General features: G+C 42.5%; 1 protein-coding gene across 1 annotated transcript; it reads left to right on the top strand.

The window, feature by feature from the left end:
* The first annotated feature begins 9,448 nt into the window (after positions 1 to 9,448).
* Positions 9,449 to 12,327, top strand: LOC113009131 (serine/threonine-protein kinase pim-2-like). The gene is made up of 9 exons (XM_026147261.1): positions 9,449 to 9,865; positions 9,967 to 10,146; positions 10,393 to 10,581; positions 10,847 to 10,941; positions 11,027 to 11,074; positions 11,383 to 11,604; positions 11,686 to 11,866; positions 11,956 to 12,132; positions 12,222 to 12,327. The coding sequence occupies exons 1-9, from the start codon at positions 9,793 to 9,795 to the stop codon at positions 12,311 to 12,313; spliced, it is 1,257 nt and encodes a 418-aa protein (XP_026003046.1). The 5' UTR covers positions 9,449 to 9,792; the 3' UTR covers positions 12,314 to 12,327.
* The last annotated feature ends 14,603 nt before the right edge of the window (positions 12,328 to 26,930 follow it).

Genomic DNA, 26,930 nt, shown 5'->3' with positions numbered 1-26,930 from the left:
AGCAGCACAGAATTTTAATACAGAGTCTAAACAGCTGTGGCCCTGTCCTTGAGGTTGAATGAAAATGACCTGCAAATGCTCCAATCTGTCAACAAGTATTAGCTCCTCATCTTGCCTCAACCTGCTGGCCACTCAGATCTTTCTTCTCTAGAGCACTCAGTCAAATGAATTGCAGTCAGAGCAAAACTGCTCCATTTGTATTCACCATTTCTCTCCAAGTGTTTTAATATAGGGTTAAGTGTCTGTCAAATTATTGGAGGTTGGGCCCAAACAACTGCATCTGCAACCTCCTTCTGGTTACATACTACTGCCTCTGCACACTGTTGTAAACTAATGCAAGTGTTTTAGGAGTAAACAATGTTGCTGACACCATGATCTGGATTTTTTATTAATTAATGTTAGGTTCTTTTTGCAGTGATTCATGCTCTTTATCTAGTCCTCTTGAGACATGAACCAGTGCAGCAAATTTTGACTGGAGCACCATTTTTGTGTATTAGCCCAAATGCAACAGCTGTATTTCATCTGTAAACTTGCAAATATACTTATATTTTCTAATTTTTGTCTATTGAGAAATTAGAGGACTGGAAGCTGAGCTGGAGATAGCATTGCTCAATATGTTAAGATTAACATTAAGATTGGAAATTAGAACATCAGAGGGAAAGCTTTCGGGACAAAGTTAGAGAGTCAAGATTGAAATGGTTTGAATATGTGCAGAGGACGGATATGATGTTGAAGACGGAACAGTGAGGCAGGAGCAGAGTAGCCACAGTGGCTGGCCACAGTATTTATTATGAAGTACCTATGTTCAGAAATGTCAGTTTTGCACATGTAAAAAGGACTTTCATGCTTATGAATAAAAATAAAATGTCAAATCTGACGTCATCTTCAAGATCAACAGATTTATCTGAGGGTCACAGTGACACTAATACTACATAGAGCTATTTAAACATTGCTCAACATATAGACATATAGGAAATTACACATGGAGGATTCTAAATATCACATTACTTTGAACCTTTGACCTCTGCGTCAGTGTCACGTAGTCAAAATTTCATAAAACGTCTTATTTAGGGCTAGACAGATAAGATAAGATAACCTTTATTAGTCCCACACGTGGGAAATTTGTTTTGTCACAGCAGAAAGTGGAAAGTGCAAAAGTTATATAGCAAAAATTTGAATACAATATGAATAATATATTGTACACAACTGTACAGAACAGAATAGAATAGAATAAAATACTATATACAGTAGAATAAAACAGAATAAAATATACAACAGGATAAAAATAGAATACAAATACTATATACAACTGAGTAAAAATACAACTTTGTCAGAAAAGAGTATTGCACTTAGTCTTATTTCACATGTGTGGGTTTGTGTGTGTTTGATCAGCTGCAAAAGTCTTTGTTGTGGAGTCTGACACCATGGGGGAAACCTGTGAAATCTCTCCGTCCCACACCGTGGGTGCCGCAGCTGCCACTGAAGGAGCTGCTCAGTGCTGTCACAGTCTGCTGCATGGGGTGGGAGATGTTGTCCAACAGGGATGACAGCTTAGCCGCCGTTCTCCTGTCACTCACCACCTCCACTGAGTCCAGAGGGCATCCTAGAACAGAGCTGGACCTTCTGATCAGCCTGTTCAGTCTCATCCTGTCCCCGGTAGAGATGCTGCTGCCCCAGCAGACCACACCGTAAAAGATGGCAGAGGCCACCACAGAGTCATAGAAGGTCTTCAGGAGTGGGCCCTCCACTCCAAACGACCTGAGTCTCCACAGCAGGTACAGCCTGCTCTGCCCTTTCCTGTAGAGGGTGTTTGTTGTTCAGATGAACACCAAGGTACCTGTAGCTGTCCACAGCCTCAATGTCCATACCTTGGATGTTCAGTGGTAGCAGTGGAGGATGTTTGTGCCTGCGGAAGTCTACCACCAGCTCCTTGGTTTTACTGGTGTTGATCTGGAGGTAATTCTGCTGGCACCAGTCCACAAAGCCTTGGGTCAGTTCTCTGTACTTCTTGTCGTCCCCATCAGTGATGAGGCCAACTATTGCAGAGTCATCAGAGAACTTCTGCAGGAAGCACTGGGTGGAGTTGTGGGAGAAGTCTGCAGTGTAGATGGTGAAGAGCCAGAACCGTTCCCTGTGGGGCCCCCGTACTGCAGACGACCCTGTCCGACACACAGCCCTGAGTTCTCACATACTGTGGTCGGTCGGTGAGGTAGTCCAGGATCCAGGTAGTGAGGTGATGGTCCACTCCAGAGTTCACCAGCTTGTCCTTCAGGACTGTGGGAAGAATGGTGTTGAAGGCACTGGAGAAATCAAAGAACATAATTCTCACAGTGCTCCCAGCGGTCTCCAGGTGAGCGAGGGAACGATGCAGGAGGTGAATGACGGCATCATCTGCTCCAATGCCAGGCTGGTAGGCAAACTGAAGTGGGTCCAGTGATGAGGTTCAAGGTTCAAGGTTCAAGGTTCTTTATTTGCCACATGCATAGTTATACAAGTATAACACACAGTGAAATGTACAGTGAAATGTAGCCTGACACGCTCCTCGACATGTTCAAAAATTGGGGGGGGGGGGGGGGGGGGGGGTGTAGAGGAAGAACATTATATATATATAAAAAAACACCCAGCACGCCCCTGCGGGCGGTTTATCCTTCAAGCTCGGGTCCTCTACCAGAGGCCTGGGAGCTTGAGGGTCCTGCGCAGTATCTTAGCTGTTCCCAGGACTGCGCTCTTCTGGACAGAGATCTCCGATGTTGTTCCTGGGATCTGCTGGAGCCACTCGCCTAGCTTGGGGGTCACCGCACCTAGTGCTCCGATTACCACGGGGACCACCGTTACCTTCACCCTCCACATCCTCTCGAGCTCTTCTCTGAGCCCTTGGTATTTCTCCAGCTTCTCGTGTTCCTTCTTCCTGATATTGCTGTCATTCGGAACCGCTACATCGATCACTACGGCCGTCTTCTTCTGTTTGTCTATACCACCACTATGTCCGGTTGGTTAGCCACCACCATTTTGTCCGTCTGTATCTGGAAGTCCCACAGGATCTTAGCTCGGTCATTCTCCACCACCCTTGGGGGCATCTCCCATTTTGACCTCGGGACTTCCAGGTTATACTCGGCACAGATGTTCCTGTACACTATGCCGGCCACTTGGTTATGGCGTTCCATGTATGCCTTGCCTGCTAGCATCTTGCACCCTGCTGTTATGTGCTGGATTGTCTCTGGGGCATCTTTACACAGCCTGCACCTGGGGTCTTGCCTGGTGTGATAGACCCCAGCCTCTATGGATCTTGTGCTCAGAGCTTGTTCTTGTGCTGCCATGATTAGTGCCTCTGTGCTGTCTTTCAGTCCAGCTTTGTCCAGCCACTGGTAGGATTTCTGGATATCAGCCACCTCCTCTATCTGCCGGTGGTACATACCGTGCAGGGGCCTGTCCTTCCATGATGGTTCCTCGTCTCCCTCCTCTTTCTTGGGTTTCTGCTGCCTGAGGTATTCACTGAGCACTCGGTCAGTTGGAGCCATCTTCCCAATGTATTCTTGGATTTTCGTTGTCTCATCCTGAACTGTGGTGCTGACACTCACCAGTCCCCGGCCCCCTTCCTTCCGCTTAGCGTACAGCCTCAGGGTGCTGGACTTGGGTGAAACCCTCCATGCATGGTAAGGAGCTTTCTTGTCTTTATGTCAGTGGCTTCTATCTCCTCCTTTGGCCAGCCTATTACCCCAGCAGGGTACCTGATCACGGGCAGGGCGTACGTGTTGATGGCCCGGATCTTGTTCTTACCATTCAGCTGACTCCTCAGGACTTGCCTGACCCTCTGCAGGTACTTGGTGGTTGCAGCTTTTCTAGCGGCCTCTTCATGGTTCCCATTTGCCTGCGGGATCCCCAGGTACTTGTAACTGTCCTCTATGTCTGCAATGTTGCCTTCTGGTAGTTCAATCCCCTCAGTTCTGACTACCTTCCCTCTCTTATATATATATATATATATACACATACATACATACATATATATATATATATATATATATATATATGTATATATATATATATATATATATATATATATATACACATACATACATACATACATATATATATATATATATATATATATATATATATATATATATATATATATATATATATATATAGTATATACACTGGGTAAATGTGCAGTAGTAGCAGCAAGCAGGTGAATTCTGTACATTAATATGAATAGATATCTGACTATTTTACAGGATAGACAATATAAACATATTTAAAATTAAAGGAATTGAAATGTACATTGTGCCTTGGTTTAGTGTCTGGAAGAGTCCTGTCTCAGTCAATTATAGATGATGTGAGAGGGCGGGTGTGTGTGTTTAGGGCACGGATGGCTTGGGGATAGAAGCTCCTCTTGAGTCTCTCTGTCCTTGCCCGGATGATGCGGAACCTTCTACCAGATTGCAGAAGTTGGAACAGTTTGTTGCCTGGATGGGACGGGTCCTTCAGTATCTGCACTGCTCTAGTCCGGCATCTCCTGGTGTAGGTGTCCTGAAGCGGGGGGAGAGCAATCCTGCAGCAGTGTTCTGCTGTACGGATCACTCTCTGGAGAGCTTTTTGGTCCTTCACACAGCTGTTCCCGAACCACGATGTCATGTTCTGTGTGAGGATGCTCTCCACAGCCCCTGTATAGAAAATCCTGAGGATCTTTGGAGAGACCCTGAACTTCCTCAGTTGTCGTAGGTGATACAGGCGCTGCCTAGCCTTTTTGGTCTGGACCTGAATGTGGGCAGCCCATGTCAGGTCTGAGGAGATGTGGACACCAAGATACTTGAAGGACTGCACCCTCTCCACTGGAGCTCCATTGATGATAATGGGCTTGTAGTCTCTGTGCTGACCCCTTCTGAAGTCCACCACCAGCTCCTTGGTCTTGCTGACGTTCAGCTGGAGGTGGTTGTCCTGGCACCACGATGCCAGATTCTTCACTTCATCCATGTAGGCCGCCTCATCGTTGTTGGAGATGGCACCCAACACCACTGTGTCGTCAGCAAACTTCACAATGGTGTTGGAGCCGTGGGTGGCCACACAGTCTGAAGTGTAGAGGGAGTAGAGCAGTGGCGAGAGGACACATCCCTGAGGTGCTCCTGTGTTGATGGTGATGCTGTTGGAGAAGCACCTGCCCACCCTCACCACCTGAGTTCTGCCAGTGAGGAAGTCCAACACCCATGCACACAGACGGCTGTTAAGTCCCAGATCCCTCAGCTTTGTGAACAGTCTGCAGGGCACTATTGTGTTAAATGCTAAACTGTAATCAACAAACAGCATTCGCACATAGTTACCCTGTTTCTTGTCCACGTGGCTGAGAGTGGTGTGTAGGACGTGGGCGATGGCATCCTCTGTGGATCTGTTGGATCTGTAGGCGAACTGCAGCGGATCTGTGGTGTCTGGGATGGAGGAGGAGATGATGTTCTTCAGCAGCCTCTCAAACACCTTCATTACTACCGAGGTCAGTGCAACTGGCCGGTAATCGTTCAGGGATGAGGGTTTGCTGTTCTTGGGCACAGGGATGATGGTGGATCTTTTGAAGCATGTGGGGACCACAGACTTCGCCAGGGACTCGTTGAAGATGTAAGTGAACACACCTGCTAGCTGGTCAGCACAGCAGCGCAGCAGACGGCCGGTGATGCCGTCTGGCCCCGCCGCTTTCCTTGTGTTCACTCTCCTCAGTGCCGCTCGGACGTCATGCTCCGCGATGCTGGTCACTGGTCTCTTGCTGATGACGTCACTGTCCTCACCATGCGCCGAAGCTGAGCCAGGACCAGCCGCTCCAGGGTCTTCATCAGGTGGGATGTCATCCGAGCTGTAGCTGTTGAGGTCCTTGGGGTGTGATGTCTTTGGCACTGGTACAACACAGGAGGTTTTCCAGAGCTGTGGGACTCTCCCCAGCCTCAGGTTGAAGATGCGCTCCATCACCCCACACAGTTGGTCCGCGCAGGACCTGACGACCCTCGAGCTGATGCCATCTGGGCCCGCTGCCTTCTTGGCTTTAATTCCCCCTCAGTTCCCTCCTAACCTGTGTGGTTGAGAGAGGCAGGCTGGAGCCTTGTGTTGAGTGTGTATTGGATGCTGTTGTTGGGGGTGGGGAGGAGTGAGCAGGGTGAATAGAGGAGGTGTGAAGTATCTGAGGTGTCAGAGGTGGAACAGCAGCAGGGCTCATACACAGGGACAAGGTGCACCATGTTGTGGAGATCAACTAAGTAATAAGGCACCATTTTATTATTTACATATTACAACCATTTAAATACAATTGAGGCTTGAGCCTAAATACAGTTTGCATACATGTAACTGTACAAGTTTTGTTTTTTGGAGGTTTGTTCTCTCAAAGTGCTTCGTGTTTATTCTGGTTGGGACAAAGTAGGCATCATTATGTTAGCTTGTTAGATTACTCAACACCATCCTCGAACCTCTCCTACAAACTGACACCTAGTCACAACCTGCTGGTATCATATTTTAACACGTGAGGTATCCCTCTAACATCATTTGATTTAGTTTGATTGAACTGTCTTGATACAGATAGAGGGCATGAGGAATTATGTTAACCAAATTAAATGCTGGAGAAGCTTGTTTCAGATGGGAAAACACTGTGAAATTTTGTATTTTAACTTAACTAGGATCTTTTACTAAAGCTAACCAATTAGTTTGGACACCCAAACCTAACCAAAGTGACAGAAAACAATATTAAAAATGTAAATGCAAAATTTTATCGGCTGTTCTCATCTGACCCACCTGGACTTGCGTTGGTTGTTATTCTTCATCATCAATTAGGATGGTACTGAGGAGAACTGCGCTACACTAAAGCTAACTGTGTATAGCCCTGTAATGCCAAGTGCATTAAGTTTGATACATTTTTTGAGACCTGCACATCATCAGTATGATTTTTCCCCTTTAAAAAAAAAACATAAAGAATTGCATGCACAGTACATTTTTCATCAATGAATTGCTTTAAAAAATTGCAAAAACTCTGGCAAATACAAAAATAAAAACTGGATAAGCTCTGGGTTTGTTCAAGGAACGTTATATTAATCAGAAGGTTGGAGCTGCACTTCTGACCTTCTTATACTTTTTTTGTTGTTGGTTTGTGATTTTTTCTAAGGATATTCTGACAGAAATATTCTCTGAGTAGAGAATCATGGCACATGTTTTCTGCAGTAAAATTACCGTATGTTAGTTCAGCTACAATTAGAATATTATCCAGTTTTCCCAACAAAAACTCTTATAATCACTGGCAGATACAGAGAGACAGTGACAGCTCAGTATAGATTTGAAAGAAAATAAATAGTGCTTTCATTATACTTGTTGGAATTGTCTCTCCTAAATTCATCCAGAGTCTCTCTAAGGCACAATCTAGCCCATCTTAATAGTAAGGCAATATACAGAAACAAGCCGAAAAGAGTAGAAATCAGATTTCATTTGAATATTAACTGTAGTTTTTGCCCCCTGGCAACAAAATTATTGAGTGGAAAACCATAAATTGTTTAGAAATGAACATCTGCATATTTTAATAAAGAGATTGTTTTGTAGCTTGAAATGACTGACAGTTTCCACATCCCACCCACTCAGTGCAGTTCCAGCTCATTATGAAGTGACTGATGTGCGCATAAAAGCAGACAGACGTTGTCAGTCACACAAAGAGGAGGAGAAAGAAGAACTAAAAGAAGCTAGAAGAAGACGCTAGTTTAGAGAATAATGAAGACTGACTGGAAACTAGTACAGCTCCCACAGAACCCAGTCTGTTCCTAGAAACCCTTATATTGTTGTGGCTTGCCTGGTGTGGCAACACTCTCACTATCATCCTGCACGTAACCACCCTGACCTTCAAAGATGACCTTCCATCTAATTACTGCCATCACAGCAGGAGGGACACTGCTGGGAGCTGGATGCTCTAACCCATCATCCTATAAAGCAGTCTAGCACAAGTGCTGAATGGAAACCTCAAGCTGAAGTAATCTGCAGTTCTGTGGAGCTGGCTGGTTGCAGGGACAGTCGTGACTCAACTGATAGACATTTCCTCTGCATCATAATGATGTCATTAACCACTGTACTCTTTACTTCTGTTTGACATTTTTTTTCAAGATTTCTCACCATTTGTTCAATAAACTCAAGCCCTGTGCAGTGGCGTCTTATATGTTATACCATCTATATTAGGTAAATTGGCACGAGGTAGATGTGCCCAACGTTTTCTATGCTAAATTTGTAGTGTTTGAATTGAATTGGCATCCACAGCCTACATTTTATGTCGGTATATACTGTCTTTCAAAAATTTATTTTAGTGTTCTCATACATACAATACCATCGTCTTTTTTCTTGTGTTTTTCTCTGTCTACATTATCTCATTCAGCAATACATATGTGATGTAATAACTAAATGACAACAAATTAATCTGAATCTGAAGAGTTTGTGCATACCTATACATCAAATCTCAAAATATTGCGCATTTATCTGGTGCACCTGGTGGTTTATTATTTTTGAAGTATTGATGTATTATCAAAGGTGTTACCAAAATGTCAACTATAAACAACTGGGTAAGCTAGATGTAAGTCATTGTCTCTTTAGGACTTTATTTATTACAGCAAAATGTCAGCTTGATATAACCATGACTATAAGCATTAAAATGCACTTTTTAGAAAATAAATATATATGTTTTAAAATTGTATTTATCCACTGTATTTATGCAGTCACTTAACACTTAACCTGTGCTGTTAGCTTTTAGCCTGCAAAGCTATCCATTCACTACTGCCTTACAAGTAAATGCTGCCCAAAGAGAGTCCTTCTTGTTGGTATAATAGCTACAATTGTTAGGTGACGGCTGTGTGCAGACAGGAATAGGACCCAAGGTGCAGACTCCGGAGACAGAACTTAAACCAAAACAGCTTTAATGCTGAACGCAAACATAACATAACTGGAAAAAAAGTCAAAATAAACTAACACCGGCGGATGGGCAAAACACACAGCAAACTAAACGGTAGATCGCGACACGGACACAGAGAAACACAGGGCTTAAATACACAGAGGGAGCAATCAGGGAATGGGTAACAGGAGGGAAACACAGCTGGGGCAAATCAGACACATTAACATCAGACATGGACTTTCAAAGTAAAACAGGAAACACATAAAACAGACTGAACAAAGACACAGACTCGCACGCACTGCAACAGAGGGAACAGAGACGTGGGACCAGGGCAGACACAGACACTGACTGGAGACGGGGATATAGCCACTAAGGACACACAGAGACGCGAACTAGACAAGGGGATACAGCTGACAGGGGAGACAGAGCAGCTAGAGAAGACAGAGACATAAACTATAAGACAGAACTCAAAGAAACCAAAGACTAGAAAGTATAAATAATATAATAAACTCAAAACCCCAGGGTCAACGACCCAGGCATCCTAACAACAATATTATCTATAATATCCATTGCTTGTTCCTAACTAGTTTTATGGCCTTTGTTGTAGAAGCACAGTTCCCACCTTGAAGCAGCCCTCTATAAACATGCATTTATGCAGCTGCGCTACAGTTTTTGCAATATTGCACCCCTAAATAAATCTTTACAGAACTTTGCCTTCACCAGAAACTACTGCCTAGCCCAGGCTGATGTTCTGTAGCTATGGAAACCAAGAATTCCAAAATCTTGTGATGTCATCACCTCGTTGTTATAAGACATTGTTATAAGACACTAAAGATCATAGTTCTCACAAACAGATCATTGCATCTTTGCAGAGTGAAGAGTGAAATCCTGAAACTAAATTAACCTAAATGAATCACACAATGTCAAAGTCTTGGCCAACTTATACTGCACCACGTCCTGTGGATCTGAATAACCCTCTAGGTAAGTCAAATGGGATTCATATGGTAATTATGCATGCTTCTGGGTTTTTATTTGAGGCAACTGAATTTGACTTAAACAAAATCATCTTTTGTTGATTTCAGGACACCAAACAGAGCCTTGCATCTCCACACTGGTGAAGATGACTCCAGATGGAAGAATAGAGGGAAGAAAGAGAAGGGACTTACCTGAAAGACTGGACAAATCCCCCAAAAAAAGCAAAAGCAGTGGAGGTCCAAAACCGGGTCCCAGCCACTTTGTTTCTGGGGAATCCAGTTTGAAATGTAAGTGATAAGACCTGTTTTAGCTGTGACATTATCTTGGCTATGTAGTTTATTTTGTGACTTTAACTGTGTACTTAACGGTCTTTAACTTTGTAGTTGGTTCATTTAGCCTTCTTTGTGTTGATTTTCAGTGTGCAGTTATTGCTTTAATGCACGATTGCCAGACCTTAGAAAGTCAGTAGAAAGCAGTTGACACACAGAGTTGGACTGAAAATGCTTAAAGTCAAACTACTTTTTCCATTTTAGTTGGCCTTCTCATAGTGCCTTCAAGCGACTCTAGTATAATTAAGAGGAGCAACAAACGGAAGAGCACTAGTGACGAATCTGAGGGACCATCCAGCAAAAAAAGCAGGACAACGAGCCCAGAGGAGAGTCCCACCCAGGAACCCTCTGAAACATGTGACTCACCGAGGATATCCGGCACTGACAGAAAAGGTAAGATAATGGCAATATTTCTGAGCTGGATCACAAGATCCTTTAGAATTTGTCCTGGGGTTTGAGATTGGGTTTGATTCCTGTGGGACCAATCGACAATAAGAGACACTCTGGGCAGTAATGACGTTACCTACCTACTAATCTGCTAAAATGTAGCTGCTATTTACCAATTAATAGAAATGTTATAGCAAAGCTCTATAGGACTGTGCCAGCTGTTTTCTGTGTAACAAGTCATAACCTGTATGTTTTTCCTGTGTGTCTGCAGAAGACTTCCTGGAAAAATATCAAGAGCTGGAGGTGCTGGGTCATGGAGGCTTTGCCACCGTGTTTTCCGGAATACGCATAAAAGACAGTTTTCCAGTATGGCTTCTTACATTTGCATTTCACAGATCTTCAGTTTATTCCTGTTTGTACTTCTCTAACCCAGAAAATGTCTTTAATGCAGGTGGCAATCAAACATGTTCAACAGCGCAGACTTGCGCGCACAACAATGGTAAGCGTCTTTTCTTATTCCAGCAGGTATTTATATTATTTCAGGCCTTCTCAGGCATCAAGCATAAGGCACGTATTTCCTCCGTGCATGAACCAGACTGGTCTCACAGTTGTGTGTGAAATCGTCAGGAAATATGGTCGAATTCTATGAACAGTGGGTCACCTTATTGTTTAAACTGACATGTTTCAGTGGAAAGAATGCTTTTTAAAGATCAGGTCATTTTGTGACTATTTCAAAACTGTCTGTACGCTGATAGCTACTTTTGTTGAAATTCTGAATACTGACCTGAAGTAACTTTCCTTCTGAAGGATTGGAATGGGAAAAGTACTGATGTTCCCCTGGAGGTGGCGCTACTGATACAAGTTGGGGCTGGACCACACGATACGGAAAGCAGTATAACCCCACTTCTACTTGACTGGTTTGATCTGGAAGATGAACTTATTATGGTTTTTGAGAAACCAGAAAATTGCATGGACTTAGACAATTACCTCAAAACTACAGATAAACCTCTGTCAGAGACACATGTTAAGGTAAGTGACGAGCATTTGGAGCTTACAGCAGTTTTTCATAGAGAATGTCCTGTGCTCCAAATATGGCTTCCTTTCTTTTAGGTCATAATGAAGCAACTAGTTGACGCAGCCATTACGATGGATAACAAGGGGGTTTTCCACCGAGATATTAAACCACACAACATTCTAATTGAAACATCTTCGGAGGAACCCCGAGTGCGATACATCGATTTTGGCTGTGGAGTCACGTTTACTCCGGGACAAAGGTTCAGGAGGAACGCAGGTATGTTTTCAGCCACAGCGTTGTGCTGTCATGAACTGTCTCCACATCATGTTCCCTCCCCATTAATTCTTCTTATCTTTGTGTTTTAGGAACCAGGATCTACAATAGTCCAGAGTGGTTCATGTACGGCTTCTGCTCTGCAGAATATACTACAGCCTGGCAGCTGGGTGTTGTGATGTACCAGCTGTTACACAACAAGTTACCATTTGACTGCGACTACAAGATCATCAACCAAAACCCACCGATTTTAGCTGACATTTCAAACAGTAAGATTTCTGCCAAAAGGGCTGTTGATATAAGAAAGGTGAAATAACTTTGTGGATAACTTTAACAAGAGTATTTCATTTCTGTAAAGAATGCAGGGATTTTTTGACGGGGTGTCTGAGGAAGCACTACAAGGACCGCTTCACCGTGGAGGATCTTCGGAATCACATGTGGCTCAAATGATTTCTGCGCACCATGAACTAAAAGGTTATGGAGCAAAAGCTCCAACACATCACAAGTCATCAACAAGTCACTTTTCAAATTTAGTAGCAATGTTGCAGTTGCTGTCACGTGGCTCTTTTTTGGTGTTTTCTTTTCCAATCCAGCAGCAAGCAGTCTGAGACCTCCATCTGACCTTCATCTAAATATAGTGTCAAGCGGCAGCTGTGTGAAGGCAAGAGAGGACCCAAATGCACAGCTCTAGACACACGGTGATGACCTCAAAGGCAGGTCTTTATTAACAGGAACATAAGAAGCCATACAATAACTAACCTGGGAGCAACTAAAGCTGAGGCGCTGGGAAGACACGGTAAATGCACACAACCTAGAGGGACGACGCAACACAGAACAAAGGGACACTCTGACATAAATACACAGAAGGTAATGAGAGAAGTGGGAACACACGGGGAACACAGCTGAAGACAATTAGCGAGCAGGGAGGACACGAAACTGAAAATACTGACACCAAGATGTGGACCTTAAACACAACACAGTACACAGAGATGAGCACAGAGAGAGAGAGGCAGAGAAGAAGGATGAATATGGGGGGATGAGGAGAACACAGAACACAAAGGATGGGAACACGGTACCAGAACAAACACCACAATAAAAACATGGACACAGGGGGAATCCAAATACCAAACCAACCAATCCAATGGACATAAGGAACAAAATACAAAACTACAGGAAAACTAAGAACACTGGGTCAAAATGACCCAGGACCATGACATATAGGCTTTTGTAGGCTTGCTTTATGAAAAATGTCATTGATGAAAATGTAGTGTATATCTGTTATTAACCTCTGTCTCTCTTCCACAGCATGTCTTTATCCTGTCTTCCTTCTCTCACCCCAACCGGTCGCAGCAGATGGCCGCCCCTCCCTGAGCCTGGTTCTGCCGGAGGTTTCTTCCTGTTAAAAGGGAGTTTTTCCTTCCCACTGTCGCCAAAGTGCTTGCTCAAAGGGGGTCATATGATTGTTGGGTTTTTCTCTGTATCTATGAAGTGCCTTGAGGCGACTTTTGTTGTGATTTGGCGCTATATAAATACAATTGAATTGAATTGAATTGGGCAGCATGGTGGCACAGTGGTTAGCACTGTTGCCGCACAGCAAGAAGGTCCTGAGTTCAATTCCAACATCAGGCTTTCTGTGTGGAGTTTGCATGTTCTCCCCGTGTTTGTGTTGGTTCCCTCCGGGTACTCTGGCTTCCTCCCACCGTCCAAAGACATGCAGCTTGTGGGGATAGGTTAATTGGATAATCCAAATTGCCATTAGGTGTGAATGTGAGTGCGAATGGTTGTCTGTCCCTGTGTGTTGGCCCTGCGACAGACTGGCGACCTGTCCAGGGTGTACCCCGCCTCTCGCCCTATGACAGCTGGGATAGGCTCCAGCGCCCCCCGCGACCCTTGAATTGAATTGAATTGAGGCCATGATGCATTTTATTGTAGCTCATCATCATCCGACCCTGCCCTGAAAATAGCTGAAGAAATGTTGGCATACCGAAAGGTTTGCTTTGGGGGTATACTATTTGGTGCCATTTTAAGTTAACAACTATTAAAAAAAAAAAAAAAAGAGTCATATTTTGTGTGATTTTTTCATTACTGTTGTTGTCCCAAGAAGCAAGATGGCGCCTGTGTTTGGCTGTGCCGCTGCCTCCGTCCGTGTGTTTGTTTACTTCATATGTTATGCAAGTGTTCTTGCTACAGCTTTGTCCGATGTCATCTCCCTTCGGATTTATGATCGCCATGCGTTACTGGCGATCAAATCTGCTATGGATAACTTTCAGAGTCAACGATACGACGTTGTTTTCCCACCGCCGCTTGAGCGCGACGCAGCACCCGGTTCACCTCCACTCTTGCCGGTCAGCTCAATTTTGCTTCAGAGGCCTCGTCGGAGGAAGCGGGGGAGAGAGCCGGCTTTGTTGTCCTGCTCCGTCGTCTTCGGAAAGAGGCAGATCTTCGGGGGCTTTATTCCTGGGCTGCTAGCGGTAAGATCCGCCTGAGACTTGTCGGAGCTGGATTAATCCCCAAAACCCACTGTGTTTGAACTGAGCCCTTAGCCCTATATGTGCCTTTAAATGAGCACATTGCCCCAGAAACCTTTGTTTCTCCAAGTACTTGTGTATAAAAAACTATATATTAATGTTTGACCACATTTGGGAATCAGAGCAGAGAGAAGATGACAACAGGTGGCGCCATATTGCCAACTGACTAGTCTTCTTCATAAAATATGATACAAAGCATGATTACAAATACAATAAATGCTTCTGGATGGCAAATGGCTCTGTTCAGTACACACTTTTTACTTTGAACACATAGGTATGCAGCATGCACACAACATGCATTCATCCTTTTTGGTTGAGTCCATGGTGATGGCCTGTGTCTTTCCGAGTTCTCCTCAAACACTTTGGCTTCCCTCTACAATGTTAGGCCTCTTATTAACCTTTGTCATGTCATGCACACATTGCTCAAGAGCTGTTGCCATATTGGATGTGATAACCTGTAGCGATCACATCCAATAACTCATGTGTTGTTTACATACAAATGATCACTGCTTTTTTTTCACTGCTGTGCTGCTGGTTGCAGCAATCACCAGGGATAGAGAATCTTTTTTGTTGCCTTTCAGGTGATTTGGATAGAAGAGGAGCATCACATAAATGGTACTATCAGTTCTAAATTATTTGAAATTCAAGTATCTGTTTCAAACAATATTTGACTGTGAGGCTTGGTTACCGGTTGTTGCTGGTTCTCACTGGTTGTCACTAGTTGTTACCGCTTGCTGCTGGTGCAGCAGCACTGACAGCTAACATGGCGGTTAAATCGACACATTTTGCTGCACCCATTTTTAGTTTTAATTGTTTTATGTCAGCTTTTCAGCTCCACCTTCTCCACTTCTTCCACACTAAACTTTTTCTACAAGCTGCGTGAGCGCACACCAAAGGTAGGGGAGGTGCTCAGGTTCACTGTCATTGATCATAATCGATCGATAGTGAAAAGTCCCCGCTCAATGCACAAATATATACAATTATGAGATATTCATGAAGTATTTTTATTTTATTTTGCCATTTATATATGTTGGCACTAACAGTGCTCAAGACAATACTTAAGTCTCAAGACTGGTTCATTTGTCTAGAAGGAGACTATCTTACAGAAGCACGGTTCCTATAGTAGTGATGGGATTTCCGGCTCTTTCAGTTAGGCTCACTAAAAAGAGCCGGCTCTTTCGGCTCCGAACCGGCTCTTCAAGTTGTTTTGTTGCTTTAATTAATTTATTATTAACAATAATATAAAATTATGCACAAGAAGAATTACTAACGTAAAAAAAGTGGTTTTATTTATATATGTTTATATATAAATATATGTGGTGGCCCCTAGAGACAAAACACGTACAAACTCCAAAACACATTTCTAGCATGAACTGAACTTCTAAAGCAGAGCTACTAGATCACTCAAATTACACAATTGAACGCATATGTTTATTGTTTGTGTATTTATACACAGGCACTCATATATATTCAAATAATTAAAAAAAAAAAGTTCATTTACCTGTTACTACCACACACCAAATCCGGTCGTTGGTACTTGCTGGCTTGTGTAGCCACAAGATAACAAAAGCTCAACGCTGCGCCCAGCATCCTGGAGCACTTCTGTTGTCTTTTGTACGTGTTTTGAGTTTAATGTGCTTCTGAGTTTTTACGTGTTTTGGAGCTTGTACGTGTTTTTACGTGCTTCAGAGTTCGTACGTGATTTGAAGATATATATAAATCTTATAAAGTTTGTATCTGTCTTGTGTGAAACTTGTATGAAAAGCATATAAGAGTGAAAACACATATAAGATCCCTTGAAAAATTATATAATGGAACTTGTATGTTTTGGATACTTACTAAAACAATGTATGAAAGTAATGAGAAAGTGGCCACTTTCATGAGTAAATCATGTAAGCCTTATATGATTTACTCATGAAAGTGGCCACTTTCACGAGTAATCACATATCAGTTTTTACTATTTCTTTTCCATATGGGTTGTCTCTAGGGGCCACCGTAAATATACGTTTATTTATTCACTCCACATAAAATGTAATAAATAAATCATATAATACAAAAATCAACTATTCACATTTCAACTTTTAACTATTAAAATTTTCATCTTTTTCCTTTTACAAATTTAAAGTGAAACAACACAAAACACTGCAAACCACAACACAATTAAATATAAATTAAAAATATGAAAATGACAGGGGATTTCTAAAAATCACCCTGTAATTCTTCAGATAAGACACCTGAGTTAGAAAACACAAACACTGCAGTCGTTTTTTTTACACGCGTGGGCAACAACGAACGCACCCTGCGAACTGCGCCGCCGCTGCCTGCGTACTTTTATTTTATATATGTCTGTGTGTGTAAAAATAACAACGTCACTCAGAGCAACAGAATCAGCACATACACACTTAAGATTATAGCTTCACTTCTGCAAAAAAGCAAACCTGCAGTTTCCTGTCACTCTGACTTTGCACAGACCCAAAGCAACGGGTTATTTCCCTTTTCTACATCTGTTCTCTAAAAACAGGAAGTGGTTTAGTAGCTGAATAAGTTCATCACAAAGTTATTAGGTGAAAAGTCACATAGACATGTAGATTGCTTAAAAAACAGAAAAACACATTTCATGAAGCTGATCAAATTATATAATAAACAAAAATCTCTTGACAGAAAACAAAAAGATGTATATTCTCTGTCATATGGGACCGCAAGAATAAACTTTCTGAATCCTTTATCATCTGCAACCGAAAATAGTTGTGGATGATTACTATACCTCTCTAATGTGACGTTGTTGTCCCTGGCTCTGTTCCTGTGCTACTGAGTGTAACTACCGCCCCTCTGCCCAGCGTAAAGCACAAGGCTTGTGTGGAGAGTGAAGCGGAAAAAAAGTGCGAGAGAGAGAGGGTGAGAGAAAGAAAAAAAACAAAAAACCCACGTGACGGCTCGCGATAAGGAGCCGGCTCTAAGAGCCATTTCATTCACGAAGGACCCATCACTATCCTATCCGATTGTTCAGTGATGACACGACGAATCCTACTTCCGGGCCTAAAGTAGTCTGCGTTTAATATGGCTTTTGTGTTGTTAACATGTTTAATGTTTTGTATTTTCTTCTATTTAATCTCAAAAAGCTCCTAAAACAGTCAGTGATCACTGTTGACCTCCCTCGGCTTTTATTACCTCTAATCATTTATTTAAGCTCAGTTTTTAAAACCTTAGATGTAACTACAGCCCAGCCCATGCTGCAGTATATGAATGACTAACCTCGTATTGTGGATGGATTATCTCAGTTGTTCTCCTGGCTGACGTTTGGTCCTTTTACAGCATCCTGCCATGCTATTACATTTGTTCCTGACCACCGAGAACACTCACGTTAACTTTTATCAAGTGGAAAAAAAGTTAGCTTGTTTATATTATGCTAACATAGCTGTGTCGCTAGCGGTCACGTAGCACATCATTATATACCAGCTAGCCCAACTTCAGTAACCCTACAAACGTCACTGCTGTTTAGTTTCCTGTCTTCATTTATGCTGGAAGTGATAGCAGAGCTGTACGTTTTAATTTGTTTCCAAAACCCCGCAGTCAGGACATGCTATATTGTATTTAGATAGAAGCTAGCGAGCTAACTTCATGCTAACTCCGTTAAATGTCATAAATTCCGTTTTTATGGATGCCTGGATGTTAAACTTAATTGTTACACCTGGTAGAGCAGAACACTGATCATTTTATTAAAGATGAAAGACTTTAGACAGTTTTTCAACTCTCAGTAATGCCATAGTAATCGTTTGATATATGGACCTGCAGCGGAGTTTAGGTCCAGACACGGCTAGTGACGTCAGACTGAACAACCGGATAGGATGGATCTATAGGATAGATTTCTTTTTTATCTCCAAAACAGAAGAACATAGAATTAACAATATTGAAATTTTACCAATTACACTAATTCACTCTCATGGGACTTAGGATTGACACCAAAACTAAAACTTTGGCGATTAAATGCCTTATTCCTAAATGATAGCCAGTTTTGTGAGTTCATACACACCAAATTAAATACTTAGAATTGAATACAACTCTGGACATATCGCCCTTAACTCTGGGATTGCGCTAAGGCATACATTAGAGGTTGCATAATATCATTTGCAAGTGCCAGGAAAAAAAGGTAGGCCATGCGGTGTGAATTGGAGGCCAAAATAAGGCACCTAGAGCAACAACACAAAAAAGCTATGATCGGAAAGCATTCCGATCATAGTGAGATTAATAGTTTAATTAACGAAAAAAATTGAGGGCAATTTAAGATGACTAATTCTGGGCTGTGGAGAGAATTTAAATGGAAGGTGGTCATAAGATATTTTAGAACCCCCGAGATAATTGCTAAATCGAATCCAACAACTCCTGACACTTGTTGGCGAAATTGTGGTACTCACTTAGGAACCCATTCACACATATTATGGTCATGTCCAAAAATTTGCTCATTTTGGAATGACATATTTAAAGCTCTCAATACAGTTTTCCAACAACCATTAACAAAGGACAATCAGTTAGCCATTGTAGGAGTACTTCCAAAAGGTTTTACAGGAAACAATAAAAAGTATCTCTTGAGAATCTTGCTTACAGCAGCACTAAAGTGTATCACCATTAAATGGTTAAATCATGACCCACCTTCATATAATATGTGGATTGATAAAGTAAGAAAGATTTCTCATGGAGGAAATAACATATGCTCTGCGGATTCAGAGAGAATTGCTCAGTGAACGATGGCGACCTGTACATGCTTTATTCTTTCAATAATCTAGCATAGGTTTGCTTGTTCATTTATTGCTACTAAGATTGCCAAATCTTATTTAATATTATGTGAAGGTTTTTTTTGTCTTGTTTTCTAGTACTTTTTGTGTTTCATTTTTGTAGTTTTTTTAATTTTTAATTTTAACTTGTGCTTCTACATTGCTGTCCCTGTAGCTGTTCAACTTTTGAACATTGACAAGTATAAGTTGCAAGGTTGAAAATTATAATAAAACTTGGGTTTATAAAAAAAAAAAAAAAGACTTCTGCGCAGCATGAATCAAAAGGGTTACGGAGCAAAAGCTCCAACACATGAGTCACTTTTCAAATTTAGTCGCCATGCAAATATGTGCAAATATGTATAAAACTCAGTCTCTAGATTGGGTGAATGAGACAAAGAAAGTTCCAGAGCTCAATATAAAGAAAATTATCAGTCACATTAGCAACAGCAACGTTAACCAGGGGGGTTTGTATGTAAATTTCATAATTAAAAGCACCACTATCTGGCAGAAAACATGACAATTTACCGATTGATTAGTAACATCAAAATCAACTGGAAGAATAACCAAAGTTTTCAGTCAGATTATTAACAAATAAATGAGAATAAATCAAAACACATCTTTTGTAGGCTTGCTTTATGAAAAATGTCACTGATGAAAATGTAGTGTATGTTGCCATGATACATTCTATTGTAGCTTATCATACTAATATGACACTCCATTCAGTGCCTAGATGAATAGTCAGTTGTAGAAATACGCACAATTGTGTTTAATTGTACAACATAATATATTACACAAATATCTGTATACGTCATAAGCATGTCAGGACTCACAGTGTGTAATGTTTATGCAAAGATCAAGACTTCACTGGTCTACAGATGATAAAAGGAACATACATTACAGGATGTCTAGCTTTAAAAATCTTTATTTCAAAGCCAACATGGTTAAGCTACTTCTATCATAAGAAAAAACACAGGCTACCTATTAAAACATCTTACTAAAAGCTAACCAGGGACAGTTGAGTTTTAAAAAAACATTCATAGAAGAAATGCACCTTCAAGATCTACCTTTTCCTCCAAGGACTGCTGAATGTATTTTTATGACAAAAAAATTGGCTCATAATCATTTTTGTCCTCCCGCTCATGAAATGAAATCAGCTGGATGAAGCTCAAGTGTGTGGATCAGTTCTAGATTCTTGTGGTAGTGTTAGAGGGAGAATGATTTGCAGGACACAGGTGAGTTGAGAACAATACTGTATTGTCACACAGGCAATAACACTGCAACATAGACACAACTATAGCCGGCAAAACAATTTATAACCGAAACAATCTCACACATATAATCTGCGCTAAGTGTCTCTGAGTCACCACACGGGTATGGTGTCAGTGATCCAAAGTCTCAAGTCAAGAGTCAGAAGAGTAAGTCAAGTCAAGCTCGCTTCTTCTTGGAGAAGAAAAAAAAATGAAAAGAAGATCTACTGGGTGCACCCTTAGTTCTTTTTCTACTGTCTGCACTGTTATGTGGTCTGGGGGGTCCTACCAAACCGTGAATCTTCAAAGGAGCGAAGGACGATCCTTGTAGCAGATGAATTCTAGGGTCTGGGACGGCTCGCCATCTCCTCACAGAGGAGAGTTCCAACATCACAAGTCCATGAATAACCACCAATGGGGTGAAGGGAAAAAACCCAGCCTGCATGACAAGCCTTATTGCATACAGTTTTAGAATTTAGCTCACACACACACACACACACACACACACACACACACACACACACACACACACACACACACACACACACACACACACACACACACAATAGTGTATTCAAGTATGTTTAACATATGAACATGGCATTATTTCAATCCTTGTGCAAAATGCAAACACACTATTGAACTAATAAAACAGTGCAAGTCTGCATTGAAAAACACATAACAGAGGAATGTTGTTGTTGGAATTTTCTTTTCCAAAATGAAAATGAAAGAATTCATTAAGTTTTAACCATTGCTTATGAAGTCTGATCATCTTTGACCAGATAATGATCAAGTTTTTCTGAAACAACTTGAACTCACCTTACAATAAGTGTTAATCAGCAATTATCATTAGAATAATGTTTTTCATGTATAAAACTATTTTTATCTCTTTTTAGTCAACCTCTGAAACAATGGTAACAATTTGCATAACACTCTTTATTCTGCTACTGGACTCTAATCACATATTACACACTGCTGCTGCAGCAGTTACCTTCGCAGGTGCATAAAGAGGAATAAAAGTCGAATGAAGAGCATTGGTTGAAGCATGTCTATCACACGGTTAACTTGAACATAAAACAAACAATATTAATAAAAAAAACTGAATACTAAAAAATGCTGTTTTAAAAACGTCATTGGTGCCTGCCCGACACCCACAAACCTACATATATATATATATATATATATATATATATATATATATATATATATATATATATATATATATATATATATATGTGTGTGTGTGTGTGAGAGAGATACACATATTGACGGGGCCGGGTTATGTTAAAAAGTATAAATTGTTATACTTTGTTCATCGGTTCAAAAGTACTCATATTTACAAGATGGCATTGAACGCCCCATTGGTGTGTCAGGAAAACTCTTTTGTACGTATGTTCCTTCAAGGGGATTGGAGTCGTTCTTTTTCCACCGCAGCGAAGGGCTAGGAGTTGGAGAGGAGCTGCTGTATGTTTTTGTTATCGATCTGATTGTGAAATAAAACATATGCAGTGAGAAAGCAACTCTCGGAGTCATCCCTGCCTAAAAGCTGCAACATATCATGGCGAGCCAGCCAGGAGGAAGATTTGAAGAACTTCCAGCACGAGAGTGAAGCAGAAGCCTGGTTAGCGCCATTAGCGGCTAACGTTAGCGCTACCGCAGCGCTGAAGAAAAACCTTTCTCCAAGCACCGGACCTGAAATCTGACGGGCTAAAGACAAGCTTGTGAGTACCCACAATGGAGGTAGAAGCCCTACGAGATAAGATCACCGCCAAACTCTGCCAGCTAAGTCGTGATCAGCTCATAGAAGTGGGTTATAATGTGAAAGGCTTTGCTACACCGCTAGATGAGCCTACAAAAGACACTTCCAGATGCCAACTGATGAAAGTTATAGAACATAAACTGGACGAGGTGGAAAACAGTTATACACCATACGATGCTGTACAGTTTGTGAAGGAACTTCTATCATTTTTGGGCGAATATAAAGCTAAAGACAATGCGGCCGAGAGTGATTTTTCCCACCCTTCAGACGAAAGAGACAAGTATGACAAGCTGCAGGAAGAAATTAGAGCGATAGGGCAGAAACTCAAGATGGCAGACGCTGCCCCGAGCCTCGGCCAGAACCTGCCGTCTTCTAAAGTACCAGAGGTGACAATTCGCAGGGAGTTTCGCATCTGTGGCCAAATAGGTGAGGGAGGGCAGCGCGATCGGCTGTCCTATACCAACCTGCTGCATCAGATGGAAAATGGACTCCGCAAAGGCCACAGTGAGTCAGAAGTTATTGAAGCAGTGATAAGAGCCATCAATACAGGTCTCAAACTGCGTGATATGCTTGAAATAAAGACTGATTTGACACTCACACAGTTAAAGACAATATTAAAAGGACATTACAGAGAAGATGACACCTGATTTGTACCAAAAACTGATAAATATTTCCCAAGATCCAAAAGAGTCAGCTCAAGACTTTTTATTCAGAGCCATTGAGCTTAAAGATCGCCTCCTGTACGCATCCAAGGACAAAGAAGCAGAACACTACAGTCGGGACCTGGTAAAAAGGAAGTTTTTGAGATCAGTGGGTACTGGGCTGCAAAATGACAACATAAAGTTCCAGATTAAAGCCCTTCTTGACAACCCAGATGTGACTGATGAAATGCTGATTGAGAAACTAAATGAGGCTGCCAATCTCGAGACAGAAAGACTGAACAAGTTAAAGAGGAACAATACAAAACCACCAAGAATCAATGAGCTACATACTAGGGATGAACCACGCAGCAACTCACAGATCCCCGCCACCAAGGAAGACAAGAAAAATCATCCTCCACCCGAAATGCACGACCTGGTGAAAGAGCTGAGGAACGAGGTTGCAGAGGTGAGGCAGATGGTTCTTGCTTCCCTGAATGCTGGCAAGTCGCAGACTACAAAGAGGACATCAGATGCTGCCGCGGACACCCGGAGGAAGAAAGGCTGCAGGACCTGCCAGAGCAACGGAGAGGGAGACAACTGCACCCACTGCTTTAAGTGTGGCCAGCCCGGCCACATCTCCAGAGGATGCCGAGCTCCACTTCAGCTGCAGGGAAACGCCAGAGGGCCACTGCCACGGGACCAGCAGTGACCCCACCGCCACATCAGGAGTCCCGCCGCTGTGGTTGCTGCCACCAGAGAGAGTCGGTCAGCACCCCACTCCAGAGGTGTGCAGGCTGCTCATCTGTCAGTTACTGTTCTAAAGCCTGTCAGGGACAACACTGGCACCATCACAAACATGTATGTAAAGTGGTGAGGCTAGTTGAACAACATTTGAGGGAAAGAGAGAAAAAGGGGTGTTTGTCATACATGGGATATTCTGACCTTCTATCAGATAAGCAAGGACAAAAACTGGTGAAACTGATTGGTAGACGAAAAATGGTGAGATGCACTTTTGACAATGTACCAGTCACCGCATTGTGGGACACGGGTGCACAGGCTACCGTAATAAATGAGAACTGGAGAGTCAAGCACTTACCTCACACCACTATCAGGGGGATAGATGAACTCTTAGGTTCAGAACCATTAAATGGGCTCGCAGCTAATCAGACAGAGATACCATTTATGGGGTGGGTCCCTGTAGAGTTTAGACTGACGGGGGTGGAGACGACCAACTCTAGTCTCCTAGTGCCCGTATTGGTCTCAAGTGACCCAAATGTAGCTCAGGATCCCATATTGGATACAATGTTATAGAAGAAATCATCAACGAGCAACTTAAACAACAGGGTGTTAAAAACAGTGACTGTGCTGCAAATATTGTGAGTAGTGCTTTTGGTATTGACTTCGGATCTGCTAAGACTTTTATCCAGTTGATAGAGACACATCGAACAGCCGCGGAAGAGATCCAAGTCAAGACAGGGCGGAGTAAAGTTGTTTTAGGCCCTAGTGAAGCTACTACCATTCGCTGTCGCACACGCATACAGGGTGACGAGGACACTGTAATGTTATTTTGTCCTGTTCTGAACCCCAGCCTGCCTGGGGGGCTTCATTTGCAGGAAGTATTGTTTAAAGTAAAAAGGGGCAACTCAGCCATGGTCCCAGCATCTGTCACAAATACCACATGCCATAATATTTCTGTAGATCCGCGTGTTGTCCTGGGGCACATTGAGGGCGTAAAAGCAATATACCCAGCTGCCCTAAAACCTGTAGAAACTCCAACAACTAAAACAGCAGACGATGCAGGTGTTGAAGTCCCATTAGCCCCCACAGGTGAGACAAGTGGTGTTTGGGATCCTCCTGTAGTTCTAGACCATCTAACGAGTGGGCAACAGTCGGCGGTGAGGCTGATGCTCAGGGAAGAATGCAAAGCTTTTGCAAAAGACGAAAATGATGTAGGCTGCATTCCTAGTCTTCGGATGCACATCACTCTCAACAACCAAACACCAGTTCAAAAGACTTACAATAGTGTGCCTAAACCTCTGCATCAGGAAGTAAAAGCTTACCTGCAAGACTTGATCAATAGGGGGTGGGTCACGAAATCCAAGTCGCCTTATTCGTCACCGATAGTCTGTGTTAGGAAAAAGTCCGGTGACCCCAGACTTTGTGTGGATTATCGAGAACTTAATCGCAAATCGGTGCCTGACAGACATCCTATTCCCAGGATACAGGACATGTTGGACAGCCTTACTGGTAGCTCCTGGTTTACAGTACTAGACCAGGGAAAGGCTTATCATCAAGGATTCCTAGACGAAGACAGTCAGCCACTCACTGCATTCATCACCCCCTGGGGTTTATACCAGTGGGTTAGAATCCCATTTGGACTCAGCCCCGCCCCAGCAGAGTTCCAGAGGAGCATGGAGGAGTGTCTTTGGGGTCTGCGTGATGATATCTGTCTACCGTACCTTGATGACAATTTGGTCCACAGTAAATCTTTTGAGGACCATGTTGAGCATGTAAGAGCCGTGCTACAAAGGTATCAGAGACATGGGGTCAAACTTACTGCTAAGAAATGTGAACTGTTCAAGCCTAAGGTCAGGTTTTTGGGTAGAGTGGTGTCAAAAGATGGCCATAGTATGGATCCAGCAGAGGTCGCCTCCGTGATGTCACTTAAAGAGAAACACCCTAGTACAGTGGGGGAAGTGAGACAGATTTTGGGCTTCCTATCTTATTATAGAGCCTATATACAGGACTTTTCACGTATCGCCAAACCTTTGTATGAACTGCTAGCAGCCCAAACAAATGCTAAAAGTAGCCCACAGGACTTAAAAACACAGAACAAGAGAAGGAAGGAGAAAAACAAACAGGCTAAAGGACAGTTGCCTTCATCAGCCCCTGTGAAATGGACAGAGTCACACCATCAGGTTTTGTCTTACTTAGTCAATAAACTGGCCAGTCCTCCGATCCTAGGCTACCCTGATCTAAACCAACCATTTGTGCTTCATACTGATGCTTCTCAAGCAGGGTTAGGAGCAGTGCTCTACCAGCGCAGTAATGGCAAGTTAAGAGTCATAGCTTATGGATCTAGAACGTTAACGCCGCCAGAAAAAATTACCATATGCATGCTGGCAAACTGGAGTTTTTAGCTCTCAAATGGGCTGTCTGTGAGCGCTTCAGAGATTATTTGCTGCATGCGCCATCTTTTGTGGTTTATACAGATAATAATCCACTCACCTATGTGTTAACGACAGCAAAGTTGAATGCATCAGGTCAGCGTTGGGTGGTTGAGCTCGCAGATTTCAACTTTACGATAAAATACAGGCCAGGAAAAACAAATGCAGATGCAGATTTTTTATCCAGGATGCCCCTCGATTTTGAGGACTATATGAACTGGTGTACACAGACGGTTAGCCAGGACGTGGTTGCAGCCTCACAGCAGGGCATATTAGTGCAGCAAACAGAAGCTCTAATGTTTAACGCTGTCTCCTTCCACACCCTTCAGCATCAAACACAAGCAGAGGAACTGCTGGACATGATTCAGCCAATACCGAGAGAGGAAATCTGTGCAGCACAGCGGCAAGACCCCGTGATAGGTAAAATGTACGAGTCTGTAGTGCAAAACAAAAGGCCCACCACACAGGAAATTAAAACTGAGAGCACTGAGTTTAAAGCATTGGCTAGAGAGTGGAGCAAACTAAAAATCAGAGAGGATGGAACTATGTTCAGAGAGACTCGACACAAAAAACAACTAGTTCTCCCCTCAGTTTACCACCCACTAGTGCTCAATGAACTACACAAACAGATGGGTCACTTGGGATCAGAAAGGACCCTAAATTTAGTTAGGGATCGTTTCTTCTGGCCTAAGATGCCAGTAATGTTTGTGAGTGTCTCAAACAGAGGAAGCCAAACAGACAGGCACGGGCACCTATGTTGAGCATAGAGACCACTCATCCATTTCAGTTGGTTTCAGTTGACTTTTTGCACCTGGAGCAATGCAAGGGGGGGTGTGAATACATACTTGTAGTTATGGACCACTACACCCGCTTCGCTCAGGCCTACGCAACTACAAATAAGTCAGCTAAGACTGTAGCAGAAAAACTATTCAATGATTATTGTCTCAGGTTTGGTT

Source organism: Astatotilapia calliptera, chromosome 17 (assembly GCF_900246225.1).
Source record: "Astatotilapia calliptera chromosome 17, fAstCal1.2, whole genome shotgun sequence".
NCBI lineage: Eukaryota > Metazoa > Chordata > Actinopteri > Cichliformes > Cichlidae > Astatotilapia > Astatotilapia calliptera.
This window is presented reverse-complemented; position numbering and strand designations above follow the sequence as displayed.